The sequence below is a fragment of the Pteropus alecto genome, unplaced genomic scaffold (genome assembly GCF_000325575.1).
Source record: "Pteropus alecto unplaced genomic scaffold, ASM32557v1 scaffold8, whole genome shotgun sequence".
NCBI classification, from domain to species: domain Eukaryota; kingdom Metazoa; phylum Chordata; class Mammalia; order Chiroptera; family Pteropodidae; genus Pteropus; species Pteropus alecto.
The window spans coordinates 14,786,469-14,811,078 of record NW_006494609.1 but is presented as its reverse complement, the minus strand read 5'-3'; the positions used below and the strand labels follow the sequence as shown (position 1 = coordinate 14,811,078).

At 38.7% G+C, this 24,610-nt stretch overlaps 1 protein-coding gene across 1 annotated transcript in view; it reads left to right on the top strand.

The window, feature by feature from the left end:
• RPS6KA5 (ribosomal protein S6 kinase A5) overlaps positions 1–24,610 on the top strand; it is a 96,781-nt gene that overhangs the window by 12,182 nt on the left and 59,989 nt on the right. Inside the window, exon 2 of the mRNA XM_015599783.2 lies at positions 6,378–6,596. Coding sequence (XP_015455269.1) covers positions 6,440–6,596 — 157 coding nt within the window. The 5' untranslated portion in view covers positions 6,378–6,439. The remainder of the gene's footprint in view (positions 1–6,377; positions 6,597–24,610) is intronic.

Here is a 24,610-nt window from a genome sequence, read left to right as displayed (position 1 = left end):
GCCCAGGACTTTTCACATGTGGAAAGATAGAAATCGTCCCCCCAAGTTAAATTATATATGAGAAAGAAGGGATGTGGCCAGGCATTGTAATTTGTTCTTATGTAGTTGTGGCGGAATACGAAGCAGTGGCCATATAGAGATGTCCCTGTGTAAAGATAGTTTCCTATTCCAGAATGGGGACAGCGAGGTTTCCCTAGTTCACTTTCACCAGGGAGTATTGTCAGGTATCATATTTAATACACAAATTAAGAGAGATTACTTCATGAGAGCTCATAATTCCTTCTGTAAAGCTGGCTGGGGATAGCTCTGTGCTATGCATCTGCGTTACCGGTATCTTGAACTTTAGATCAAAATTGCCAGCTGAGAAGTGGGTATTTGGCTGTACGCTGTAGAGCTCTTTCTTTGGCCTTTTCCTGTTTGCTAGCTTGTTTGTTCATATTTTTTTTCATGAATTCATCATTGTTTGAGTTTCCATGATGTGCCAGCTCCAGAGTTACTTGCTAATGATACAAAATGAGTAAAATCAGACATAGTTTATGATTTTGTGAAATTTATGGTTCAGTGGAAGTTAACTAATGAAGCAGTCACACAAATAAATGAAAATTCATGTTTTTGATAATTTCTGTGACAGAGAATGCATGGTGTTATGAGAGCATAAAATTAGAGGAATTATACTAGTCTGGGAAGTCAGGAAAGGCTGGATGTCTGAAGAAGTTAGCTAAACGAGATAGTGAGAAGGTGGAGAGAGGTAGGTAGGAGCCAGATGATTTAGATTATATTACAGATTCTCTTTATTTTAAGAGCAATGGGAAATCAAGTGTTTAGAGCCAAAAGAGTTATATTTTTGTCAACAATTTAGAAGACAATACAAAGGTATATTTACCAGATTGAGGGTGAAAGCAAGCTGAGAGGCAAAGCTAGTGTGGCTGATGGCCAAATCACCTCCAACGAGATTCCAGTAATCGGGAAGGATGAGAGGGGTGAACTCCAGCAGGGATGACTACGAATTTTAGTTGGTGGAAACTCTTCTCATGTGACATGATTAGTACTTGTGGTTCATCAAAAAATATGGGTTAAAGTGGAAAATTATTTTAAAGGGATATATATACACACACATATATATAAATATGTACTTTGAACATATTACTTTTCACTTAAAACATATAAATATGTATTCACTTGCCAGTCTTTGGGTGTAGGCACAAGACTTTTTGAGAACAAGTTCTTAAACAATGGTTTATTTTGCATAAACCACACTTGTAATGCATCATTTAAAATTAAGTTTCAGATTCTTTAAAGTGGAGTGAAAACCAGACACATTTCAAGTAATCTGCGTTCGAAATCCTTTTTGATTTTCATAATTTTTCCCCAGCCTTTTATAATCGTTTCACCCACACCTAATTCTTCAGCGGTCCTTTTGAAGTGTCTTGCTTTCATCTAGTTCTTCCAAAGCATTCAACCTCATTTTTTCCTTTTCTTTCATATTTACATTTCCGTGGTTATGTAATATTTAGTTAAATCATGTAATACGAATAACACATACAACAGGCGTGAACAGGTAGGGCAGTGAGTATCAGTGACTGATGTGAAGCAGACGACTGAACTGCATGGGGACAGACGCGCGAGAGTGAACAGGTTACAGCCTCCAGCGTGTGGCAGTGTGTTTTACAGGAGAGCAGCGGAGTATCAGTTAGTCCTGGGAGTTGTCTCCGTGGAAGTGACTAAGAGTTTCTGCCATGTTACAAAAAGCAGTAGTTCAAGTCCAGTAGTTTATGCTACGGGTTTGGGATGGACCCAAAGTGTGACATGGCTGGTAGGCAGTGTGTACAATGTAAACACTTTTAAGCAGCATTAATAAAAGAATGACAGGAAACAGTGACCTCACAGTGTTTGAGCCACTCAGATCTCAGTGAGAGCAACATGTTTTAGGCGAGAACTGTGATAAAGGAAATAAACCAGAGGCCTCCTGGAACAATAGTTCTTAACCTTTTCCTTCAGAACAGTGCATGCAGACATATACACATTTTGCATGCATTTAATTGATGGCATTGTAAGTTGATTGTTTTTATAGACAGACCATAAAAATAAGTATTTTTAATAAACCGATCTTATCATTTAAATGCCGATGTTAAAGGCTACTTCCTAAAAATGTTTAATGAATTCATATTTGACAAATAAAATGAAAATATTAGTTTATGCTCAAAATAAATTTCAGTGAGAGGCCTGCTTTTGTTTAGCTTGAAAAAGGGGTTGAAATGGCGCAGCGGCTTTTGATGTGACAGGCAGCATGAACGCCGCCTTGTTTTTGAACTGTAAGTCACTTTTAACTTGTCTTTATTATGACAACAAGTATTAAAAACCTGGTTCGTGGTGATAATTGTGGCAAATGGAAGAGGAATCTCACATTTGGAAAAGCAAACTGAGACCTACTCAGAGGAACTGGACATTTTCCTCTGATACTGTTCAGTTGTTTCTACATCATTGCCTTATCATCCAGCCATTGAGATTGTTGTCAGCAAGGTTTGTCAGCACTGTGCTGTGTCAGCTAGAGCAGAATTATAAATCCACATTTCGGCTGGAACGGAAGTAACTTTCATAAAATATCTGTAGTTTTCTTCCAACCCATGGAAGTCTTTCTGCTGCTATGGAAAGTTTACGAAGTTCTCTCTTCTGAAAGGGCTGCTTGGCTGTGAGAGCACACAGGTTTTCAGCAGAAATGGTGTCGGTAGGGCCTAGAGTTGAAAGATTTACCTCATTTATAAGCTCACAGATGTCTGTTAAGCTAAGTCAGGAATTAATCTTTCTTCTCCTTTCTTCTTAGAATTTACTTTCCCTCAATCGCAAAATAAGTAGAACTTCACCTCAGGTTCAATCAAGGGCTGCAGCGCTGGGCCTTTGGGAGACCAGTGAACTCCATGCCCTCTCCTCTTATTTTTTCTCAGGATATCTTGTAAAGGCCTTGGCTCTGAGGAAATTGATAAGCTGTACAAGATGTCTGTGAAGATTGCTAATAGAGTGTTCGAAACCATTGCATATGAAGCAGAAATCAGAATCACGCTGAAGCACGATGCTTTGTCCCTTTACCTAAGCAGCATTGCACATGTGCTGCTAAACAGCCATTTGAGGGGCCCATCTGAGCAGAAAGTACTTTCGTTTATCTTTTTTGGCCCGAAGAGTTTTCACCATTAGTAGCCTTTGCTGTTCCCAAAAGATGCTTTCAAAATAGGAATTCTTTAACGACATCAGCACACATACAACTAATGAAAGCCAGGAACTGGCTGTGCTAGAAAAAAGGCAGTCATTTATCTAGTTGCAGACTAAAAGGAAATAACATTGCCACCAATTCCACTTTCAGTGGCCCCTCTTAAAATATTGGAAAACGCGTAGGTGATGGTGGAGTCGATGGAACTATTCAACAAGGACTCCTTCCCTTTCTCCCTCTGTACTAATCTGCAGACCAGCTTAGCCAGGCCAGGGAAGGTGGTTTCTTCGTCTCTCTGGTAGTAAATATATTTTCTTCCCTCTTTGCAGTGTGATAAGCAGCCTCATGGCTGCTTCAAAAACAAGGCTGTTTGGAAGCAGCTATGTTTTAGTTAGGCAGCCTACTCATAATTAAGATCCTGTTTGTCTGAAATAGTTGTTGTTTGGAATGTTGTAAGGCACTCCTTGAATTGTGTTACATAAGCATCTGTTGGCACCTACATTGTGTGGCTTTCGTTAATCATGGCAATTATAGAAGTAAAAACAAAAGATTTGTGGGCTTCATCGTACTTTTTTCCCTGACATTTTCTGATGGATGAAAATAATTATATTGGCAGGATATATTGTCTTTGGCTCATATTATTGGAAAACTTCTGGATATTATTACCTGGCAAGGATGATGACAGTTTATTATTTGACCATATAGCAAGCATATAATGTGGCAATAAGGATGATTTATTATTTGACCCACATATGTTAGCATCCTGTGCTACCTCACTTATTTGGAGTGAAATACAACGTTAAAATAACAAACAGAAAAGAAATAAAAAATATTTACAAACTCACAGAGCACATCAGTGGAACTTCCTAGTGATAAGAAGTTTCAAAGTCATTTACTTTAAGTTTGGTTTAAGGAATAAGGACATTTTGCATAGATGAGATGGCATGATCATGTTTTTAAATATTTAAAAAATTATCTCATAGGAGAGGGTAATAATTTTTTTATAAATCCAAAGAATATAGAAGGACACATGATGAATAGTATTAAAAAGGTCTGTTTCCGTTCAGTCTAAGAAACATTTTCCAATATTTAGATTCCCCTGCCAATAAAATGGACTACCTTACGAAATCTCCTCTTAAAAGCAGTAGTCCTGTGTCCATTCCACCATTTTGACACCTAATTCGCTTTGTGACTTCCGTTTAATGTCTGGCTCCTTATTTGTTTGCCAGTGAGGCCATTCACTTCTGGGAGTCAGTGTGGGCTCCAGAGTTGGGCCAGACGGGCAAGCGTGACCTTGGGCAAGTGACTCAACTCTTCTCCACTTCTGTTTCGTTGTCTGTAAAATGGAGATACCCCTCCTCACTTCTTATGGGGACGTTATAGGAATCGAACGAGTTAACATCTCTAAAGTTCTTGACAAGTACTAGACATTAGGTGCTAACTCCCTTCTGTCTGCTGCATGGTCAAACCTGTGCTGAAGGCAAATGTGAGTGCTAGGAAGATGCTGAATAGCATCTTTTTTCAGTGGTAAAGAACGATTTTCTATGTTGGAAAGGACAGATGGATAACAGTTAATTGATTAGGTTCTAAAAGTTTTCTCTTTTGGTTCACTTCTGCCTTACTAAAATTCCAATCTATAATTCTTTTATTTACAATAATACAGACATTATTTACAAAGACACAAACATTTGTGAACTTTTTCTCAATTCCAGAATGTGTTCAGTATGTTTATGGTGCTGATTTTGTTAAAACTCAGAGCATCGATTTCTAGTATTCATGAAGAATCATTTTTTTATTCATTTATGGTTAAGAATGCGGTCTCTGGCATCACACTACTTGCCTTTGAATCAGTTCTGCCAGTTCTTAGCCCAGTCTTTTGGCCAGTTCCGTAGGTGTGCTGAACCCATTTCCTCATCTGTAAAATGTAATTACTAAAAGTACCACCATTGACTCTTCTGAGGATTAAGTGAATCGATATGTGGAATATGTTTAGCACAGAGCCTGGCACAGCAAGTCCTTAATAAGTGCTGGTTTTCCTCTTTCCCAGGAGTATTATAGTCATTCACTGATCCATTGTATATCATGTGTCTGTTCTAATTCACTTCCCAAAGTACTGAACTGAGTAACCTACAGAGTACAAGAACTTTTCCTTTAAATCTCTCTTATTCTTGTGGGTGGATTAGAACAGAATTATGTGCTAAATCCTGGAGAGGTGTGGGCAGAGTATATGGAAGCACTGGTCTGGATCACAACTCAGACTTTACCCAGAATGGTCTGATTAAAGGGTGTTAACCTCAAAAGTGGGACTGGGCTTACCAATCCCAGGACTCATTTGCATTTTTAAAAGGAAAGAGAACTTATTATACCTTGTAGGGGTGAATTGGGCACCTGTGCCTTCCCTCTCCCAGGATTTTTGCCTGTCCTTCCTCCTCCCTCTTCCTCCCACCTCTTCCTGCCCTCCCCCAGCCCCTTTCTCTAGGGAATTAAATGCAGATACCTGCACCACACATAGGAATTGTCCAACTGAGCCTTTACACTGGGAAACTGCGGCGAGATTGACCTACTAAGCCATGAATTACAACCCAGAGATGTAAAGAAGTTTCTGTCAGATTGCTTGCAATTTAAGATCTTTTAATGGTTTTTTTTTTAATCTAAAGATTTCTTTTGTTTATATAAAATATCAGCTTACTTAAAATATCAGTTTATCTAAAATATTGCTTTAGATTTTTAAAATAAATATAGAGGGGTACTTGATTCAAATACGTGTATGAGATTCTTAAGAACTGTTTTCATTTGTTTATATCAAGAGCAAAACCTAGAGGTTTTATCTGATGTCTAAAATGTCCTAGTTATTCCAGAATTGGATTGTGGTTAATTGACCATAATAACAGCTAGTTTCCTACAGCTAAAAATATTGAGGAGAGAATAGCAGTAAAAGAGCAAAAGCATAACTTTGGCAGCAGTGGTTAGATATGCAGATCCTGGGGGTTAGACCTAGAAATATGTTTGGCATGAAATTGAAGAAATCTATCAAAGAGCAATTCGAAACAGCATTAAGGCTACTTTTTCATTCAGAGAGTGTTTTCTTTTTGTGCATAGTAACTTCCAGCCGCCAGTAAATTACCGTTCTGCCCGTAGAGCATTGTCATTCTTTTCATTCTTTTTTCATTTTCAGCTTATGGAAAAGTATTTCTAGTTCGTAAAATAAGTGGTCACGATACCGGAAAGCTGTATGCCATGAAGGTTTTGAAAAAGGCAACAATAGTTCAGAAGGCCAAAACCACAGAGCACACGAAGACGGAGCGACAGGTCCTGGAGCACATCAGGCAGTCGCCGTTTCTGGTGACGTTGCACTATGCCTTCCAGACAGAAACCAAACTTCATCTCATTTTAGGTAAGTGTCAGTTTTCGTCAGACTTTTTATGGGAACTTTTTCTGGGGGGTGGCGGGAGAGCCTTGAGTTGTAATGTACTCAAAGAATAACATACTTTGAACTTTGAAGAAATGACTACTTTGACTTTCATTTTTCTATCTGTGGTGGCGTTTCCTTGAACATCATGAATTGCTCTGGATTTGGGACTTCCCAACCTGAGGGAATTTATCTACTTCTGTTCCACGCTCCATTATTAAGCTTAAGAAACACTCGAGCCATCTGCTTCCCTGGGCAGCGTGCTTCCTTCAAATGTGAGAAGCTGAGTAGTGACGTGGGCACAATATCGGCGTTAGGAGTTCTTGGGAATGTGCAGGTTTGGGCTGACAAGGGAATATTTATGGAAATCGGTAATTGGGAAAAATAAAAAAGAAATTAAAAATTTCTATTTTTAGAGATGCTTTGCTTTCCTGGTGAAGAAACTGCATCGTAGAGATACCTACCAGTCAGTCGACCCTTTGATCACTCCCATTTGTACCCACGGCACTTTTTGAATTTTTTCCTTTCCTAAATTGACTTGGACTATGGCATATGAACTTCGGAAATGTCCCCTGTGCATATCTCCAGACTGCTTTGTAGAAAAGTTGCGCTATTTCCTGTTCTACTAGAAGTAAATGGCAAGACTTCCAGTGTCGCGCTGTGCCGTCATGGAGCATTTCATCTGTTACAGTTTTAGTCCCATTCTTGTGATAATTTGCATTTAAGTATTATGATTCCCTGTCATCAAACTCTTCTGAGGATTAGATGAGATAGAATTTCACATAGTGCTCCGTAAGCATTAGTTATTTCTTGAGTGCCTACGGGATGCCCGTGCTACGCTGGGTATTATCCACAGTACTACTGACCCCACAACAGTGCTGCCAAAACCCCCTCATTAGTGCCGCTGAAGGTTCTGGAAGCTGCATTTCCTGATGTTACCCGTGTTGTATAAGCTTGAGAATGAAGATTGGACCTCAGGTCTGACTCATATCAAAGTTTGCCAAACAAAACTGCTTGTATTCTTTCGTTAGTACTAGTACAAACAGGCTTTTAAATATATATTTGGCAATTTAATGGAATGTTCTCATTTTAGAAATTATACTTTTATCAGCGATTGCCTAAAACTGCATTTACTTTTTGAGTCGAGTTCCACGTCCAGCTCATTTGCAGTGTTCGCCATCTCACCTAACGATCCTGAATCTTTTGTCACATGAGCCACGATCTCGCCTGCCCTATCAGAGCCCCCGCTAGCGTCAGCCCTTCCTGTCGTTCCAGCAGGTCAATGTCGTTTGGCTCATCATTCTGCCTCCTGCGTATATCTGCTCAGCTATGTTGTTAACTGATTTTTAAATACGTGTTTCTTCAGAATATTTACCCAGTGGGTTGTAGGGGACAGAACATTTTAATACACTGGTGTCTAACATTTTTAGTAGCAGAATCCTGCCCTCAAATGAAAACAAAAACATTCATAGAACTGAGTAGCTCTGAGTTTAAGGGCACCAAGTCCTACCAGTTTATTTCTGTGCCTCACCGTACCAGAATTTCCAACAAAGCCTTAAGGAGGCCATGGAGCCTGGTTGAGAAATGATGATCTTGTTTAAGCTGCTTCCTTTGCAGTAAACCAGCTCATAAAAGTTAAATCGTGTGCCCAAATCGTACAGCTAGAGCGAGCCAAAAGCCTAAGAACCCAAATGCCGGGACTCTGCACCTCCACATCACAACTTCTCTCTCTCTGTCTTTTCTGTTCTCTCACACCTTAACTGTACTCGGTCTTTTTTTAATTGTTTCTTGTAAGTAGTGTGGTTTTTGTAAATAATGTTTTCATTTAAAAGTAGATGACTGAAATATTTTGTATTTGATTAGGAAAAAATAGTTCTTGATAATGTTGGTCTTTAGTTGTTGGTTCTCCATTATTTTTGTTCTTCGTCAGTGGCCCATAAATAAATACAAAGTAAAACAAGAAAACCCATTTCTTGTATCAGCTTAAGAGTAGAATGCGGCCTGGACGACATGTTTGTTCCATCATAAGTGAGGCGGTACGTTTAGAAAGCGTGCCCCCCACCTCCTCACCGCATAGATAGGTTTGATATAATTTTTCTTTGCACATGTTTATAGCTGCTGTTTGACTTTAAAGGTAAAACTTTTCAGAAATCTGGAACAGGACTTTATTAAAAACTTCATATGGTTCAGTTTTTTTGTTTGCAAGTGAGTACAATATACACTAAGTCAGTTTTCCAATTACTGAGCTGTATACTTAGGCCCTGCCTTGGTCTGCTCGGGCTCCCATCACGAATGGTCACAGACTGGGTGGCTTTTCCTTTTCTCACAGTCCTGGCACCTGGAAGTCCAAGATCAAGGTGCTGGCAGGGTTGGCTTTTTCTGAGGGGCATAAGCAAAGAATCCGATCCAGGCTTTTCTCCTTGGCTCGCAGACGCCACCCTCTTGCCGCCTTTGCACATGGCCGCTCCCCTGTGCATTCGCAGCCCTGGTGCTGCTTTTGTTGAAATTTCCTCTTCTTGTAAGAACACGGATCATCGTATCAGGTCAAATTAGGGCCCACCCTCATGGCCTCATTTTAAGAACCTAATCACCTCTTTAAAGGCTCTGTCTCCAAATAAAGTCACATTCTGAGGTGCTCACGGTTAGGGCTTCAGTATATGAATTTGAGAGGGACACAGTTCAGCCCATAACTGTCTCTAAAGGTTTATCGATTAGCCAACTTTATTGAATTTTTTTTTGTACTATTAGAGATTAATAGCAAGAATTTACATGTCGAGCTCATCAGGGACTCAGCTGAATTTTTGTCTGATGAATACTATAGACCTTTTTAAAAAATTTTTTTAAACTTTTGTTACTGCAAAAGCATATATATGCATCTAGAAGATATAGAAAAACAAAAATAAGGAAAGAAAAATCTATTTTCACTACTTAGAGTTTACCTCATTATATATCCCTTTTATTACTTAGTATATATCCTTCCAGATCTTTTTGTCTATGTGTCTGCATGCGTGTATGTATGTTTTATCAAAATGAGGTTGTGCTGTACATACAATTTGTGACCAAATTTTTTTTTTTCAGTTAATGGTCTACCTTTGTTGGTTAATAAATTTTCATTTTATTTAATACCTAGTGGTACAAGTTATTTATTTCTGGATAACAAACCACTTTAAAATTTAGTTGCTTAAACAATGACTTATTTTCTCATGATTCTGTGGGTTGGCTGGCAGATCTCTGCCAGTTTGGCCTGGGTTCAATGTATAGCGTGGCAGTATCAGAGCAGCTCATGGCTGCCAGCGGGGCAGGGGCAGAGGCTGCGCATCCCCTGAGACAGCCTCACCGCTAACACAGGACCCACCCAGGGTTAATGGGTAGGGAATAGACTTCATTTCTTTTTTTCTAAGATTTTTTTAAATTGAGGTATAATGGACACACAACATTATATTAGTTTCAGGTGTATAACATAATGATTCGATAGTTTTATATACTGAAAAACGATCACCACAATAGGTCTAGTTAATCTCTGTCGCCGTACACAGTTACAGAATTTTATTGCTGCCGTTGTGATGAGAACTTTGAGGATTTCCTCTCAGCAATTTTCAAATACACCGTACAGTATTACTAACTATAGTCATCATGACGTACATGATATCCCCATGATTTATTTATTTCATAACTAGTTTGTACCTTTTGACCCCCTTTACGCATTTACCCCACCTGTGGTGGCAACCAGCAAGCCGTTCTCTATATCTATGAGCTTAGGGTTTTTTGATTTTTTTTTTTAAGACTCCACATATAAGTGAAATCATATGGTATTTGTATTTTCTCTGTCTGACTTATCTCACTTAGCATGATGCCCTTCAGGTCCATCCACGTTGTTGCAAATGGCAAGATTTCATTCTTTTTTTAGGGCTGAATAATATCCCATTGTACATACGCAGCATGTTTTCTTTATTCATTTATCAGTGGACGCTTAAGTTGCTTTTCAGCCTTCCCACGGCACGGCATTGGTGTGTATGGGATTTCTTTGTCTCTAAGTTTTGCTGAAAGTGGAGATCAGTGGCGGTTTACACCCATTCTTGCTGTTTTCTAAGATGTTTGGGAGCAGATGCGGATGCGGAGATTCAGTTCCAGGTTGCTGTTACCTTCCAGGGTTTTATGGCTCACTGGAAATTTCTTGACCAGACTTGTTCCTTGAGGATAAAATTTGCCTGATTACAACAGGCTTCTCCAAATGATAAGATTATTATCATGTTAGTATTGTCTTGACAGATACTTACCTTTGACATTTGCCAGATATGGAATATAGCATTTCTGTCAGAACTGAGTATGTATAATTGTTTTTTATAATATGCTTTGTTTAGTTGTCATTGCCTTCCATTCATTTATATGGTCTCTAAATCAAGGGTCAGTAGCAGTGGATTAGATTTGGCCTCTGGGCTGTAATTCATTGACCCCTCCCGTAAACTCATCTGTTATAAATCACATTTTTAAAACATTCTACATCATTAATATCTTTTTAGGCTCTGATTTAATTTATACCTGATGGCATCATATGGATTTGATGCATTTTCTCCTTTATATATTTTTTTAGCCATTCCAGATCTTATAACATGGAGATCATACCTCCTTTTATAACTTTTTCTGTACCTCTGCCTGGTTACAACAAGAAATATAAAAATATTTTCATCTATTCTCTTAAAAATTGTATTCATTTCAAGTAACAGTGGGAAGGAATTCTATGCGGAAAATAATCTGTAAACAAGTTTTTTTTTGGTATTTGCTGATCTTGATAGTGGTAATTTTGTCAAAACACCAGCTGATCTATGACTGTTTAAACTGTCAGATTAATCAGTAGAATTTATAAGACACTAAAGAAGCTAAGCACAAAGGTATTTATAAAGGTGATGCTAAGTAACATTCTCAGTAATGAATGCCACCCCAGCCTCATAGACAGTTCTGTCATCATGAGTCATCCTGTTAGTATGAGTTAAAAGGTATTTAAAATATGAAAGTTTTACTTTCGAATATTAATTTCATCTTAAAAATTGCAAGGGAGAGGATACTTGCTAAGATGGGAACAGAATGGTTTATGATACATCACAGTCTGTCGTATATAGCAAGACAGACAGTAACTGAAGGAGCTTCCTTGCTTTGAAGTAAATACGATTAATTCACGAAACTGATATATAGATATATCTTAGTCAGAACTTTACGATGATTTGGATAAGCTGGAATGCATTTGCAGGAGGCGCTATTAGAATGTTGAGCTAAACCCAAAAGAAAAGTGAGGTAACTGGCATGGCATTAAAAAGAAAAAACATTCAGGTGTGCGTGATGCATCATGTTAAGACTATGCTTTAGATATAAGACAAGAAAAAAGAGCCATCAAGAGAGACTTAGGTGGTCTGGAGGAGGAAGAGTAGGTAGAAATGAAAACCAGAAAGTGCGGGAATTAATGTGAGGCATATCTGAAGGAAAAGAAAAATTTGTAGGAAAAAACAAAATAAGACCAAGTAACAGTGCATGGTGGAAGACAAGATGGAGGTGGGATCTGAATCATGGGCAAATATGTGACTGATAACAGTTAGCTCTTTGGAAGATGTCACCATAAGAAGAAACATGTGAGAGAGAAATTCTAAATAAGAGAATTTGAGCTACAAAGGTTAGATGACCCGAGGTCATTCAGAGTATGACTAGAAATAAGTAGGTGTTTGGAGAGTGAAATCAGAATGGAGAATCTTTCCTTGCAAGTAGGAGATGTAAGATTTAGCCCTTCTTTCTGTCAGTTAACTGTTACTTCCTCTCCTGGCCGTTGAGTTCCATGAGATCGCATGAAAGAGACATAGCCTTAAAAAGTCGACCAGCTCTTGCCGCGGTTATCACTTTGCATCCTCAGTGGAAAATAGCGCTGCTTAGGTAGTTTCTGTAGTTTTCTATAATACTTCAAGGCTTATGAGAGTTGGCATTTCCAGTGGATTTCAGTTTCTCCATCTATTAATAGAAGCACATAAACCGTAAACAATGGCGAGGTTTCTGGGTTCAACAATGAGTTATATCAGATGTGCAGAGGTCTTGAGCTGAAACTCCCCTCTGCCGACCCATGATGTACTATGTTCCTTCTCAACAAAGCAAATTTGTTTTACGTTCTTAATGAGCTAGTGTCACGGCTTTTCAGCAGTGATGTTAACAGTGTGAATAGAAGTTGTTGTTGCAAATATTTACAAGTGACTTTGAACGCCTGATTTTTTGTTGTGAAATGTAAATACATTTCACCCTTGAACAATGTTGTGGTTAGGGGCTGACCCCTTGCAGAATCATACATTTGCATATAACTTGACTCCATAAAAACTGAGCTACTAATAGTCCACTGTTGACCAGGGGCCTTACTGATGACATAAACATTTGATTAACACATATTTTGTATGTGATATGTATTATATACTGTACTGTTACCATAAAGTAAGCTGGAGGAAATGTTGTTAAAATCATAAGGAAAACATGTACATATATTTTATGTATTCACGACATACCTTACTCTTAATTTTTTTGATAATTTAAGGTTACACAGGTCACATGCAAGTTTTTTCAAGTTGTCTCAAACCTCCAAAAAATTGTTCCAATATATTTATTGAAAAAAATTAACATATAAGTGGACCCACGCAGTTCAAACTCATGTTGTTCAAGGGTCAATTGTAATTAAATATTTACTTAGAAAGTAATAATATTGATTGAAAGCAGATGCTGTTTACCCTAATGTTAAACCCATAAGATGTATTTTTCCTAGTCTTATTGAGGTATAATTGATGTATAACATATTAGTTTAAGGTCTACAATGTAAGGATTTGATACATGTATATTTTGGAAAGTGGTCACCACAGTAAGTTTTTAGTTAACATCTATCACTTTACATGGTTACAAGTTTTTTTTCTTGTGATGATAACTTTTAAGATCTGTTAGCAACTTTCAAATATACAATATGGTATTATTAATGAAAACCCTATAAAGATACTGTCAGAATTCTTATAAATAATTTTGTCTTAGGCAGTTGCTAGAATCCTGGAAATTTTGTGGAGGTCTTCAGTTCAAGTTCTCAAGATTAAGTCACTGTTTTAAAAAACAAATTTATTAGTTTAAAAGCTCTTTATCCCTCCTCCAAAATCTACCCACCTTTCTATTCTCACAGAGAGAAGGAAAGACAGACAGACAGACAGACACACACACACACACACAAAGTGTGCTGTCCTGAAAACAAGAAGAAAATATGATGGATGGTAGGGTAACCTTATAAAAACAAAAACAAAATAAATGAAATAAAACAAAATGAGACAAACAGTGCATGGTAGAGAGTGGGGCAGCGGTGGCGTCTGAATCGGGGGAAGTATGGGACTGACGACAGTTTGCTCTTTGAAAGGTGCCACCATAAAAAGAAATATGAGAAAGACAAATTCTAATAAGAGAATTTGAGATTCATACCTACGTGAGTTGATAAGAGGTCAACTGCCATTGCTTGACAGGGCAGGACAGGGCCGTGAGCCAAGGAATGCTGGCAGCAGCTTAAATCTGGAAAAGGCAAACAAACAGACTTTACCTTAGAGCTTGCAGAATAAATGCAGCCCTGCTAACATCCTGATTTTAGCCCCGTGACACCCATCCCAGACTTCTATAACATAAAATGATAAGTTTGTGGTGTTTTCAGCTACCAAGTCTTTAGTAATTTGTTAAGGAGCAACAGGAGGCGACGCAGAGGGTGAGGAGTCAGGTCAGACACGTAGACCACTCTTTAAAGCAGTTTTGCCATGAAAGGAAGAAGAGAAGAGATGGGACTTGCTGGATTTAGGAAGGATGGTAGTGTTGTAAAATCTGTGGTACTGTTATTTTTATGCTTCTTAAAGACATGGCACCAGAGTGCTTCATCTGGCCCTCCAACCACCGTCACATGAAAATCTTTGAAAGCAAGTTAATTGCACTTGAATAAAAACCAGATATCTCTGCAATTTTAAAACTTGAGTATTTCACTGAAATAGCAGTTATATAAGAAAATTTCTCTTTAGCTTAATACTGACTAAAACTAGTTAGAACCTCACAGTACTTTATAGAAATATATGTTAAGTATTTCTAAGCTTTGAAATTACGCTTACATTGAGGCAGTAGATAAGTCGGGACACCATAAATTTTAATTTTATTTTAAAATTATTACAATTAAACTTGTCAATATTTTTCAATCCTATAAATTGTAATTGATGTCTACAAATAATAACAATAGCTAACAGCCACCATGTAATAAGTGCTTACTGTATATAAGGCCCAGGCTTAACCCTTGATAGCTCATTTAATCCTCATAACAATCTTATATTTAAGTTGGAATTATTTATATTCCTCTTTTATAGATAGAGAATGAGCCATTCTATATCCAAAGAAGATAATTTAGCAAAATACAAAAGAATTGAGATATAACCTTTTTCATATAACAGGAGAGTTTCTTTTAGTTTAATCTAGAGGCCAGTAGTCTGTTCCAGCGTCAGAGTAAGGTAGGTATTCCACTGTATGGACTGTAACAAGTAAATCTCAATATAATTATAAACTGATAAACTTTTTTGGAAGTCACAATGACGAAATGTGCCTCATGGCCTCCGAGAACATATCAGATTTACTTGTTTCTGTGTAATTATTGTCATGAAGATGGACTGTTGATGGTCCCTTCTGCTCTTCAGTTACGATCAGAATAAGTCTTTGCTTCCACTGACACGGTATCATCTGGCTGCTGCAAACTGATTTTCATTCTCTCTTCTTTCTTTTGCACCTTAAAAATTTATGTATCTTGGAAACGCCTGTCAGATTAGTAAAAATTAAAGATAATGATAATAACAAGAGTTAGTAAGAACTTTTAAGGCATTCAATCACTGTTGGTGGGGTATATCAATGGCTATAGCTTTTTTGGGGGAAATACTTATAAAAAATTCATAGCTGTTATCAAAATTTGGTATGTGAGTATGTTGCGACTCAGCATTTTAGTTTCAGGAATCTGTCCTATTAATCTGTACCTGCTCAAGTGCATAAAATGTATGTACAAAGATATTTCTTATGGCGTTTTCTTGCTTTTATTATTCTAATTATTAAAAGTGAGAATGTCAATATAAAGTAAAGTTGACTGTAGGCAAAAATCCTGGACTTGTGTCCAGAGTCACAAAGGAGGTTGAGATAAAGGTAGCAAATATTTTTTATTGTAATATTTAGGGGTTTTTTAAAACTTTATTATGGTGACATTAGTTAACAAAATCCAGTAAGTTTCAGATGTACAGTTTAACAGTAAGGCATGCATATATATAATATTGCATTGTGTGTTCACCGCCCGTAATTAGATTTCTTTCTGTCACCACGGATATTTGACCAGTAACGTTTAGTTTTTGTAGTACTTGCTTGGTATCAGGCACTACTCTTAGCATTTTCCATAGATGATTTCATTCAGTTTTTGCGAGCAGCCCTTGAAGGTATGGATTATCATCTTTGTTTTACAAATGCAGTTTCCTAGGCTCGTGGTGTCTGGAGGTACCCAAGGCTACCAAGCTGGTAGGTGGAGGAACCACCTGATTTCATTACTCTACGTAACTTGGCCCATGTATACTGGCCTCTTTGGTGTATCAGGAGAAACAGCATTATTTCTAATAGCAGAAAATTAGATGGTCGTAATGTCCAGTTTTTGACCTCTCTTGATCTTTTCCAGTTTATATTATTATTTAATTAGTTTTTTTTTTTAACACATAGCCACAATTGGGTCACCCCACTGCTTAACGTCTCCCATTGACTCCCATTTTACTTGAAGAGGATACAATCTAAATTCCATAGTCTGGCTTTTGAAACAGTCTGACCCCAGCCTTAGTCTGTCTTTTTCTCTTGTGCTCTCACACCTGTGCTCCAATGAATCTAAATAATCCACTCACTCTTCTGAGAACTTGTGTTTTTCTTTCCCTGCTCTGTACTTAAATACTAACTTGAGTTCAGCTCTGAATTTCAGTATTTCCTAGTAGACAAGCCACTTCATCTCTCTGACTTTGCTTTCCCATCTGCCTGGAGTCATTTGGCTTAAATGGGATGATGCATGGGTCAACGATGAACAAAAAGTCTAGGCATTCCTTCAACAGAAAGGATTTACTGGAGAAAAAGAAAGGATTGCAGTGCAATACGTACAGCCATGGCAAGCCAAGTGCAAGTAGAGAGAGCAAGAAGAAGGAAATTCTTTTCTGGGGGAAGAGGAAGGGCTGTTATAACCATTGAGCTCTGTCGTAACCATACAGTTCCTTCTGTATGGCTTTCAAAATCGACATAGGGCATGAGAGCTCCTCCCACAGGCCCTCCAACTCCTGTCTTGGTTAAGGTCTCTGTCATAAGATCTGACACATGTAAAGTGTTCAGTACTACCCCTGGCAGATAGTGATCCATAAGTGGTGGCTGTATTTAAATGAAGCTTAGAAAAGTTCAAGGTGAAACTGGACCATCTTGTGACAGAAAGAAAGTGCAATAAATGGGGTGAAGAGAAAGCTCTTCGTCATGGGAGAATGCCAGCCAACGTAGAGAAGGAATGGCGGAGTCAGAAAACCGTCATTGGATTCTAGAAGGATGGGTGCTAGTTCCATGAGGAACAGCATATTTTTACATAACCTCGACTCATCTCCCCACACTTTACCAGTTAATTTCAAGGGGGACATAGTAACGTTATCGTAGAAACCTGGCAAATACTACTTAGCGACCGCACGTCAATAACATGCTTCCTGATATGTCCTAAGACAGGTAACATCATTTCATTGATATTCCTTCAAAGAATACGTAACCTGCATCTAATCATGAGGAAACATTAGATACAACCCAAATTGAAGGATGGTCTTCAAATTAACTGGCCTAGCTTCTTCAAAGATGTCAGTGTCAGAAAGAAAGACTGAGCGTTCCAGGCTGAAGAGCTCTAATAGGCCAGTGTGTTGTGTGATCATAAACTAGATCCTGGACTGGACAAAAGTAGCTACAAAGAGCGCTAATTGGGGGCAAATGACAAAATTTGAATAGGGAGCGTCAATTAGATAGTAGTATTTTTATCATAGTTACAGTTTCCGACATTGACAGTTGTGCTCTGATTATACGAAAGAATGTCCTTTTTCTTAGGAGAGGCACACTGAAGGATCGAGGAATAGGAACATGATGTCCCCAGCTTATTCTCAGCCGGCTCAGGAGAAACACACCCATATGTAAAAACAGAGAATACTAAAGCAAATGAAGCAAAATATTAACAATTGGTTTTGTAAATATTTTTTATAAGTTTGAAATTATATCAAGATAAATTTTAAAAAATAAATAAATCACAGGGGCAAGGCATTGTGACCTAGGAAAAATTTCTTTAACAGGGCGCAGATAAAATGAATGATTTTCATCAGCCCTCCCGGACCAATGCCATGTTTGATGCCACTGTCCCTTATAATGTAAGCCTGTGGTGCAAGATTAGAATATAATTTTTCTAAAACGGTGTTATCCAAGTTTGTAGCTCTGTCCTGCTCTGACTTTGTCCAAAGCCATTACAGCATATTCAGAAAGATGTAGAGATTACATAAATTGTCCTCTGTATGCATTATTTCGTACAACTGGGCATTTGACGTGAGATTTGGACTGCAAACAATTTGAACTTCTAATCTCTGGCAAGAATTTAGAATGTAGCTCTTGTATGTTGCCCAATTCAGATATTTACACTTTAACGGGGAGGTAGTTTAAGGTGAAAACCTCTTAGGAAAAATTTAGGAGCCTGTAGACAAGGCCAAGACTTTTTTTGAAAGAATAGCCCTGGGTCCTCTCCTATAAGACATAAATTGACTCTTAAATTCTGTGCCATAAATATGTCAGTGATAATTTTAGCTTGGCGCATTCTCAAAAAGAGATTGAAACATTGTTTAGTGTGGCCATGAAAGAATACCTCAGTATAACTCCCCAAGAATGTTGACTTTTGAGTACTGTGACATTCTGATGAAACCTCCAAAACTTAATTGTGAAAAGCGTGTGAGACAGTGAAATTATATGACCAAATGTATAAAATAATTGAATATTTGAAGGACAATATTTGAAGAACATTTAAATATTTGAAGGACAGAAAAGTTGATCTTAAGGCAGTTTTTCTGACAGTATTATCAAGACCAGCCACCTGATGAGGCTGCTCCTAGTAACAGTAAACTATATGGAGAGGGGAACGGGGCGGTTCTAATGCAGCCTCAAAAATCACTGTCTTTGCAGTCGGACTGCCTGTGTTCATACTGCTTATTCTCTCCCTAACATGGTATGCAGCTCTGGATAATTTATTTAACCTCTCTGAGTTTCACTGTTCTCTAGAGGTTATCCTGTTTTCTGTGGGGATAATGCTGTTATAATAGTACCTACCTCAGACATTGTTTATGGTGATCAGATTCATAGCCATATCTAAATAGGACAGGCCCATAGAAAGTGCACAGTATCTCTAGTTATTACTTCTTTGCCTAGTCTGAAACGCAGTGAGCTGTGTTAAGATGCAGAATGCAATGGAGGGTAGCCAAAGCCCTGTTTCACATCACTTCTTACCTGTCAGGGGTCCTTCCCCACTTGCCCTGATTGAATGGTTATTAAGATGCCGCTTCGGTACAAACAGCAGTGGCCGGGACTGAGTCGTGAGTCAGCACTAAGTTCCTTTTCATTATGATGTCCACAGAGGCGAAAGCCTTAGAAATATCAATTAAAACTGAAATTCTCATGCTGTTTCTGACAGTTTCCCTATCATAAAGAGAATAAAAACAGCATTGGCTTTAAAAACAAAACAAAAAGCTCACATTTGTAATTTATTATGGAAGAAATAGGCAAAGACTTGAGAAATGTAATTTCTAGAAATCTGATGAATCCCTGATTTTGACAGGAACGTTATTCAGGGTTCCTGATTTTGACAGGAACATTAATCAGACGGATGGCACGGATCAAGAACCCACCAGGCAGAGTGGACCTTAAGTAATTCTAGCAGTAGGCAGTTTCCACTCAGGTGCTTTATTCGGTCTGAGGGTTTTAAGAAGTCTTTTATGTAATTTATGCCTAATGGAAAGGGGCGTGGGGAAGAATTCCTTGAGTTAACCTAACTCTCAGCTGTCAGCAGGGCTCTGGGTTTTCATGACATCCCTGACCGTATTGAGCCACTACTAGCTCTGTCCCAGGGTCTGCGTTCATTCCTGGTTCTGATGTTCTCTTCTGAGAGAATAAAAATGTTCGACTTCAATGGAATAATACCCCTCTAGTCTTTTCTAAATTTTATTCATTGTTTCACTGCCTGGCTAGGTCGTTTCTAGTTTCAAGGGCAAGCCCCAACCTTACAGAGTTACTGGATTTCTAGATAAACACGGAGGTGTAAAGACACCAGAAATGCAGTTCCAGCACGTCCTCAGAACTCAGAGAGCTTGTTGAAATTGAGGAACCCCTTGCTCCATTTCACTTTTTAAAGCTCTGAACCTCACGAGTCCAATTCTAAATGCAGATAAGCTCCAAGACAGCTATGCTAGGCAATAATAGAAGTCAGGAGACAGTGAGCTAAGTGCTCAAGAGAAGCTGGTGCTGGGTGTGCATGCGTGTGTGTATGTGTGTGCACACGCACACATGTGCACACACTGTGTTGAAAAGTTTATGGTGCTGGCCAGCCGTACGATGCTACTCACAAATTTCCCATGTTCTGGCAGTCAGCACTCACTGGTTGGTTCGTAAGTAAACTTGATAGGAACCTTTTCATTCAAATTTATAATGCCTTCTTTAGGGTGATGTTCCCTGAACTTTTTTTGTCTTACAACTCCATGAGGAAATCTGACAAAAGCTGTGGACCTTCTCCTCTCAGAAGAATGCACATACGCTTAATATATTGGACAAAGTTGCACATAATTTCAAGGAGTTTACATGAAGCACTTTCAGAATGGTTCGTGGGACCTTCTTAATGCGCTAAAACTGGCCATAAGACATCTGTCTTCCTGTTCCTCTGAAAAGGCTCTGGTAGGGCTCCCTTGAACCTCTTAACAGCCTTAGAAGGTGGTGATGACCACCACTTATTGAGCTTTTTGTCAGATGCTGTGTATTCCTCATATCCAAAAGTGAGCTCTGGGTTGTCCCTTCTAAACCTGTTCTTCCTGCAGCCTCCCCATCGCAGGTAACAGCAGCTGCACCTTTTCTGGTGCTCAGGTAAGGCTGGGTCTGCCGTACCACCACCGCTGCTGTCACATTCCTTCTGGTCACCACCATCATTTCTCACCGTTCTACTCAGAATCCTCCCAAGGTTTCCCATTTCATTCAGAGATGAAATCCTTATAATGGCCCAAAACTGTGCTGCCCACCTCCAGGGGCCACACCGTTCACTCAGATCGTAATATGTTGTACCTGGAAGATAGAGCAGCCCCAGAAATGGTCTGCAGGACCTACACAGGCTGCCCCAGTGCTCACCACTTCTGTGACCTTGGCTTTCCTACTGCTTTTCCCTCATTCGCTCTGTTGTAGCCACGCTGGCCTCCTTCCTGATCCTCGAATATACCAGGCCCTCTCCCGCCTCAGGGTCTTTGAGCTCGTCATTACTTTTCCCAGGACAGTCTCCCCCAGATACCTGCTCAGCTCATGTCCTCACCTTAAAGTCTTTGCTCAAAAGTCACCTCGGTGTACTGACCACCCTTATTAAAATACCACCCTCACCTCCACCCTGGCACTCCCTGTCTGCCTTTATCTGTGCTATTTTTTCCATAGTAATCATCTTCCAACAGCCAACAGTATCTCATTTATTTATGTTTTTCTCCTCCAGCTGGAATATAAGCTGTACTAGGATGGAGATTACTGTCTGTTTTGTTCAATGAAAGAACAAACCCCGTGAAAACATATTGTTCTTTGTAAATATGGTTTTAGATTCAAAGAGATTAAGCAACTTGCTCAAAGTCATACAACCGATAGATGGTATAGCTAGGATATTTATACTTTCTGACATGAAAGACCTGTGTTCTTGACTGCTGAAAGTACTTCTTTCCAAGGCTATGCAGAATAAGAGGTCGAAACGTAGTCTAGAAGTGAGTCTTACAAGGCTGAGGAGTCAGAAGGTAGAGTTGCTAACAGAGTAGCTGCAAATTCTGGGGGAAGCGGGTTCTGGAACGAAGAGAAACAGAGGTGAGGTAGTTCAGAAATCCATATACATCGACCGGCTTCTCACAGCGAGTGCCTGGGGCGAGACCTGAGTACTGGTACCTGGAAGAGCCAAGCAAAGGTTTCAGCAGCCGCCACCACAGGGGAGACAGAGTTTGGAGTTGAGTTCCTCTCAAGGTACAGAGACTGGGTAAACAGCACCAGATTTTCACCATAATTCTAGAAGAGCCATACCATAGGAGTAAGAATCAAAAATAAATAATAGTAGTAAATTTTAACCCATTAAGTAAAATGGGAAACTGTGAGTCCATTCAGATGTAAATAAATTGAGTGTGTGATTTGGGTTGGGGTAGTCCATAGTTCCAAAATACCTCTCAAAGATTACTAATTATAAAGGCGAAATAGGTAACTTTATGGTAGCAAAGCCAAGGAAACCTACCTAACTCTAATGATCAAAGCGAAAGTCAGCATTAGGATGAACTGAAATCGCGCTCCACCTGAGAGGCTGCACCAGGAACTTAGTGTCGCTTCCGTGATTTTCCTCCCAGCGACGCACACCTGCGTGTGATCATGGAGGAACGTGGGACGAAGTCAAATCGTGGGACCGTCCACAAAATACCAGGCCTGTACTCTTCAAAGTGTCAAGGTTGTGGAAGTCAGGAAAGACCAAGGAATTATTACAAATTGAAGAAAGTAAATGTATGAACTAAAGTTAACATTTAATTCAGAGCTGGAACTTTGTGCCATAAAAGACATTTTATGAACAACTAGGGTTGAATTAAGGGTTGAGGACTAGATGATCATAATACATTCATGTTAATTTCTTGATTTTTAAATGATTATGTTGTGGTATGAAATACTAATGAAAGTATACATGAGTGATGGGATATCAAGTTGACAACTTAGATGGTTCATGAAAAAAGTTTTATGTATTATACTTATTTTCTGTAAATTTGTAATTATTTCAAAATAAAAATGAAAAAGATATATTTCTGTCTACTAGCATCAAACAACTAGAAAATGACATTTAAAAATATTCTTTACAGTATGATTTGTTTTCACATAAAATACTTAGAAATTTTACTCTGTAAAATACGTTGCTGAGAGAAATTAAAACTTGATTAATAGAGAGGTATACCATATTCATGGGTTGGAAAACTCAATATTGTTAACATGTCAATTCTCCCTAAATTGAACTATAGATGCAAAACTGTCCGAATTAAAATCCAACCATGAATTTTTGTAAGCCAACTCTAAAATTCCTATGTAAAAATGAAAGAGCTAGAGTGGCCCATCTAGTCTTAAAGAAGGCTTAAATGATCTGATTTCATACTTACTATAAAGGCACAGTAATCAAGACAGTATGAGACATATCGGTCAGTGGAGTAGAATAGGGGCTCCAGAAATAGACTCACACTTATGTGGTCGTTTGATTTTTGACAAATGCGACAGAGCAACTTCATGGGGAAAGAAGTCAGTGCTGGGACAACTGGATAGCTATATGGAAAAAAGTGACTCTCAACCTTCACTTTGCTCTGTACCCAAATATGAATTCAAATGGATAGCTGGTTTGCCAGAGCACCAGAAAAATAGTCAACTGTGAAGAACCCTTCTGAGATCAGAACAAGCCTCACACACTGGCCTCAAAAACTAGCCTTGAAGGAGCCCGAATTTATTGGATCAGACTGTGGAGTAATTTATGCCCCAGGGCATGATCAAAAATAATAGCACGATCAGCTAGCAGTTAGTGGAGCCCACCAGCTGGGTGTAATATCAGCAGAGGCAGACAGCTTAACAGGTCCGGGAAAGAGCCAGAGAGCCCCGCTAGAGCCATCGTGGGAATGCGACACCGAAGGCTCGTGCTGCAGATACAACAGGCCTTACTAGAATAGTCAAGCCAAGTTATGAAATGGAGAATGAAGAAATAACAGCAAAAACAAGCCTGGGGTGGGGCCGGGTGTGGAATTAGCTCATCACTCGAATCCAGCAGAAAAAATGAAAACCAAAAAATGGTAAATAGGAAGGTTGATATGGCAAACTATAAATATATACTTGCTCTCCTCTCAGCTTCTTCCAGACATAGTATAAAGTAATAGTTATAATACATTGTCGAGTTTGTAACATACATTGTTGTACTATGTATTAACAGTAGTAGCATAAAAGCGGGGAAGAGAGAATAGAGCTATATAGGGGTAATGTTTTGTATATCACTGGAATTGGTATAAATCTGAAGCTGTTTCTGATGAGTTAATGTATATATGGTAAGTCGTAGAACAACCACTGAGAAACTAACTCAAAAAAATGAAGTGAAATTTATTAAAGGGATTAAAGTGTACCCGAGCAACTAGAGAAATGGAGTCGGTATTACCTGAGATGGGGAAGGCTGCAGGAAGAATAACAATTATAATAATTTATAGTAGCTATTATTCCCACTGTATAAACTGAAGCTGGGAGAGAATTTGCTCTAGGCAGGACACAGTGGCACTCTGGTCTAGGCCAGGTCTACTGATCACAAAGCCCAGTCCTTTGGACTATGCCCCGTTGCCTCAAAGACCTTGCCTTTGCGTTTCAGGGTAATTTTTTCAAAGACTCTAATATTCCAATATAAAGAATTTGTGTTTAATAATGTAATAGCATCTATTGAGTGCTAGTAAGTACAATGATAAACAAGAAGTGATCAACTGTACTGGAGTGGTTATTGAAGATGAGCTAATTAAGTAGGACATTCAAGGATGTGTAGGAGTTTGTCAGTTGGTCAGCTGACCGACGGGTGTCTATTTTTGTGTCATGACTATGGAAACCATTTATGCATAAATATCAGTATTAGATGTAAGTAAATAGCTCCTTAAAGG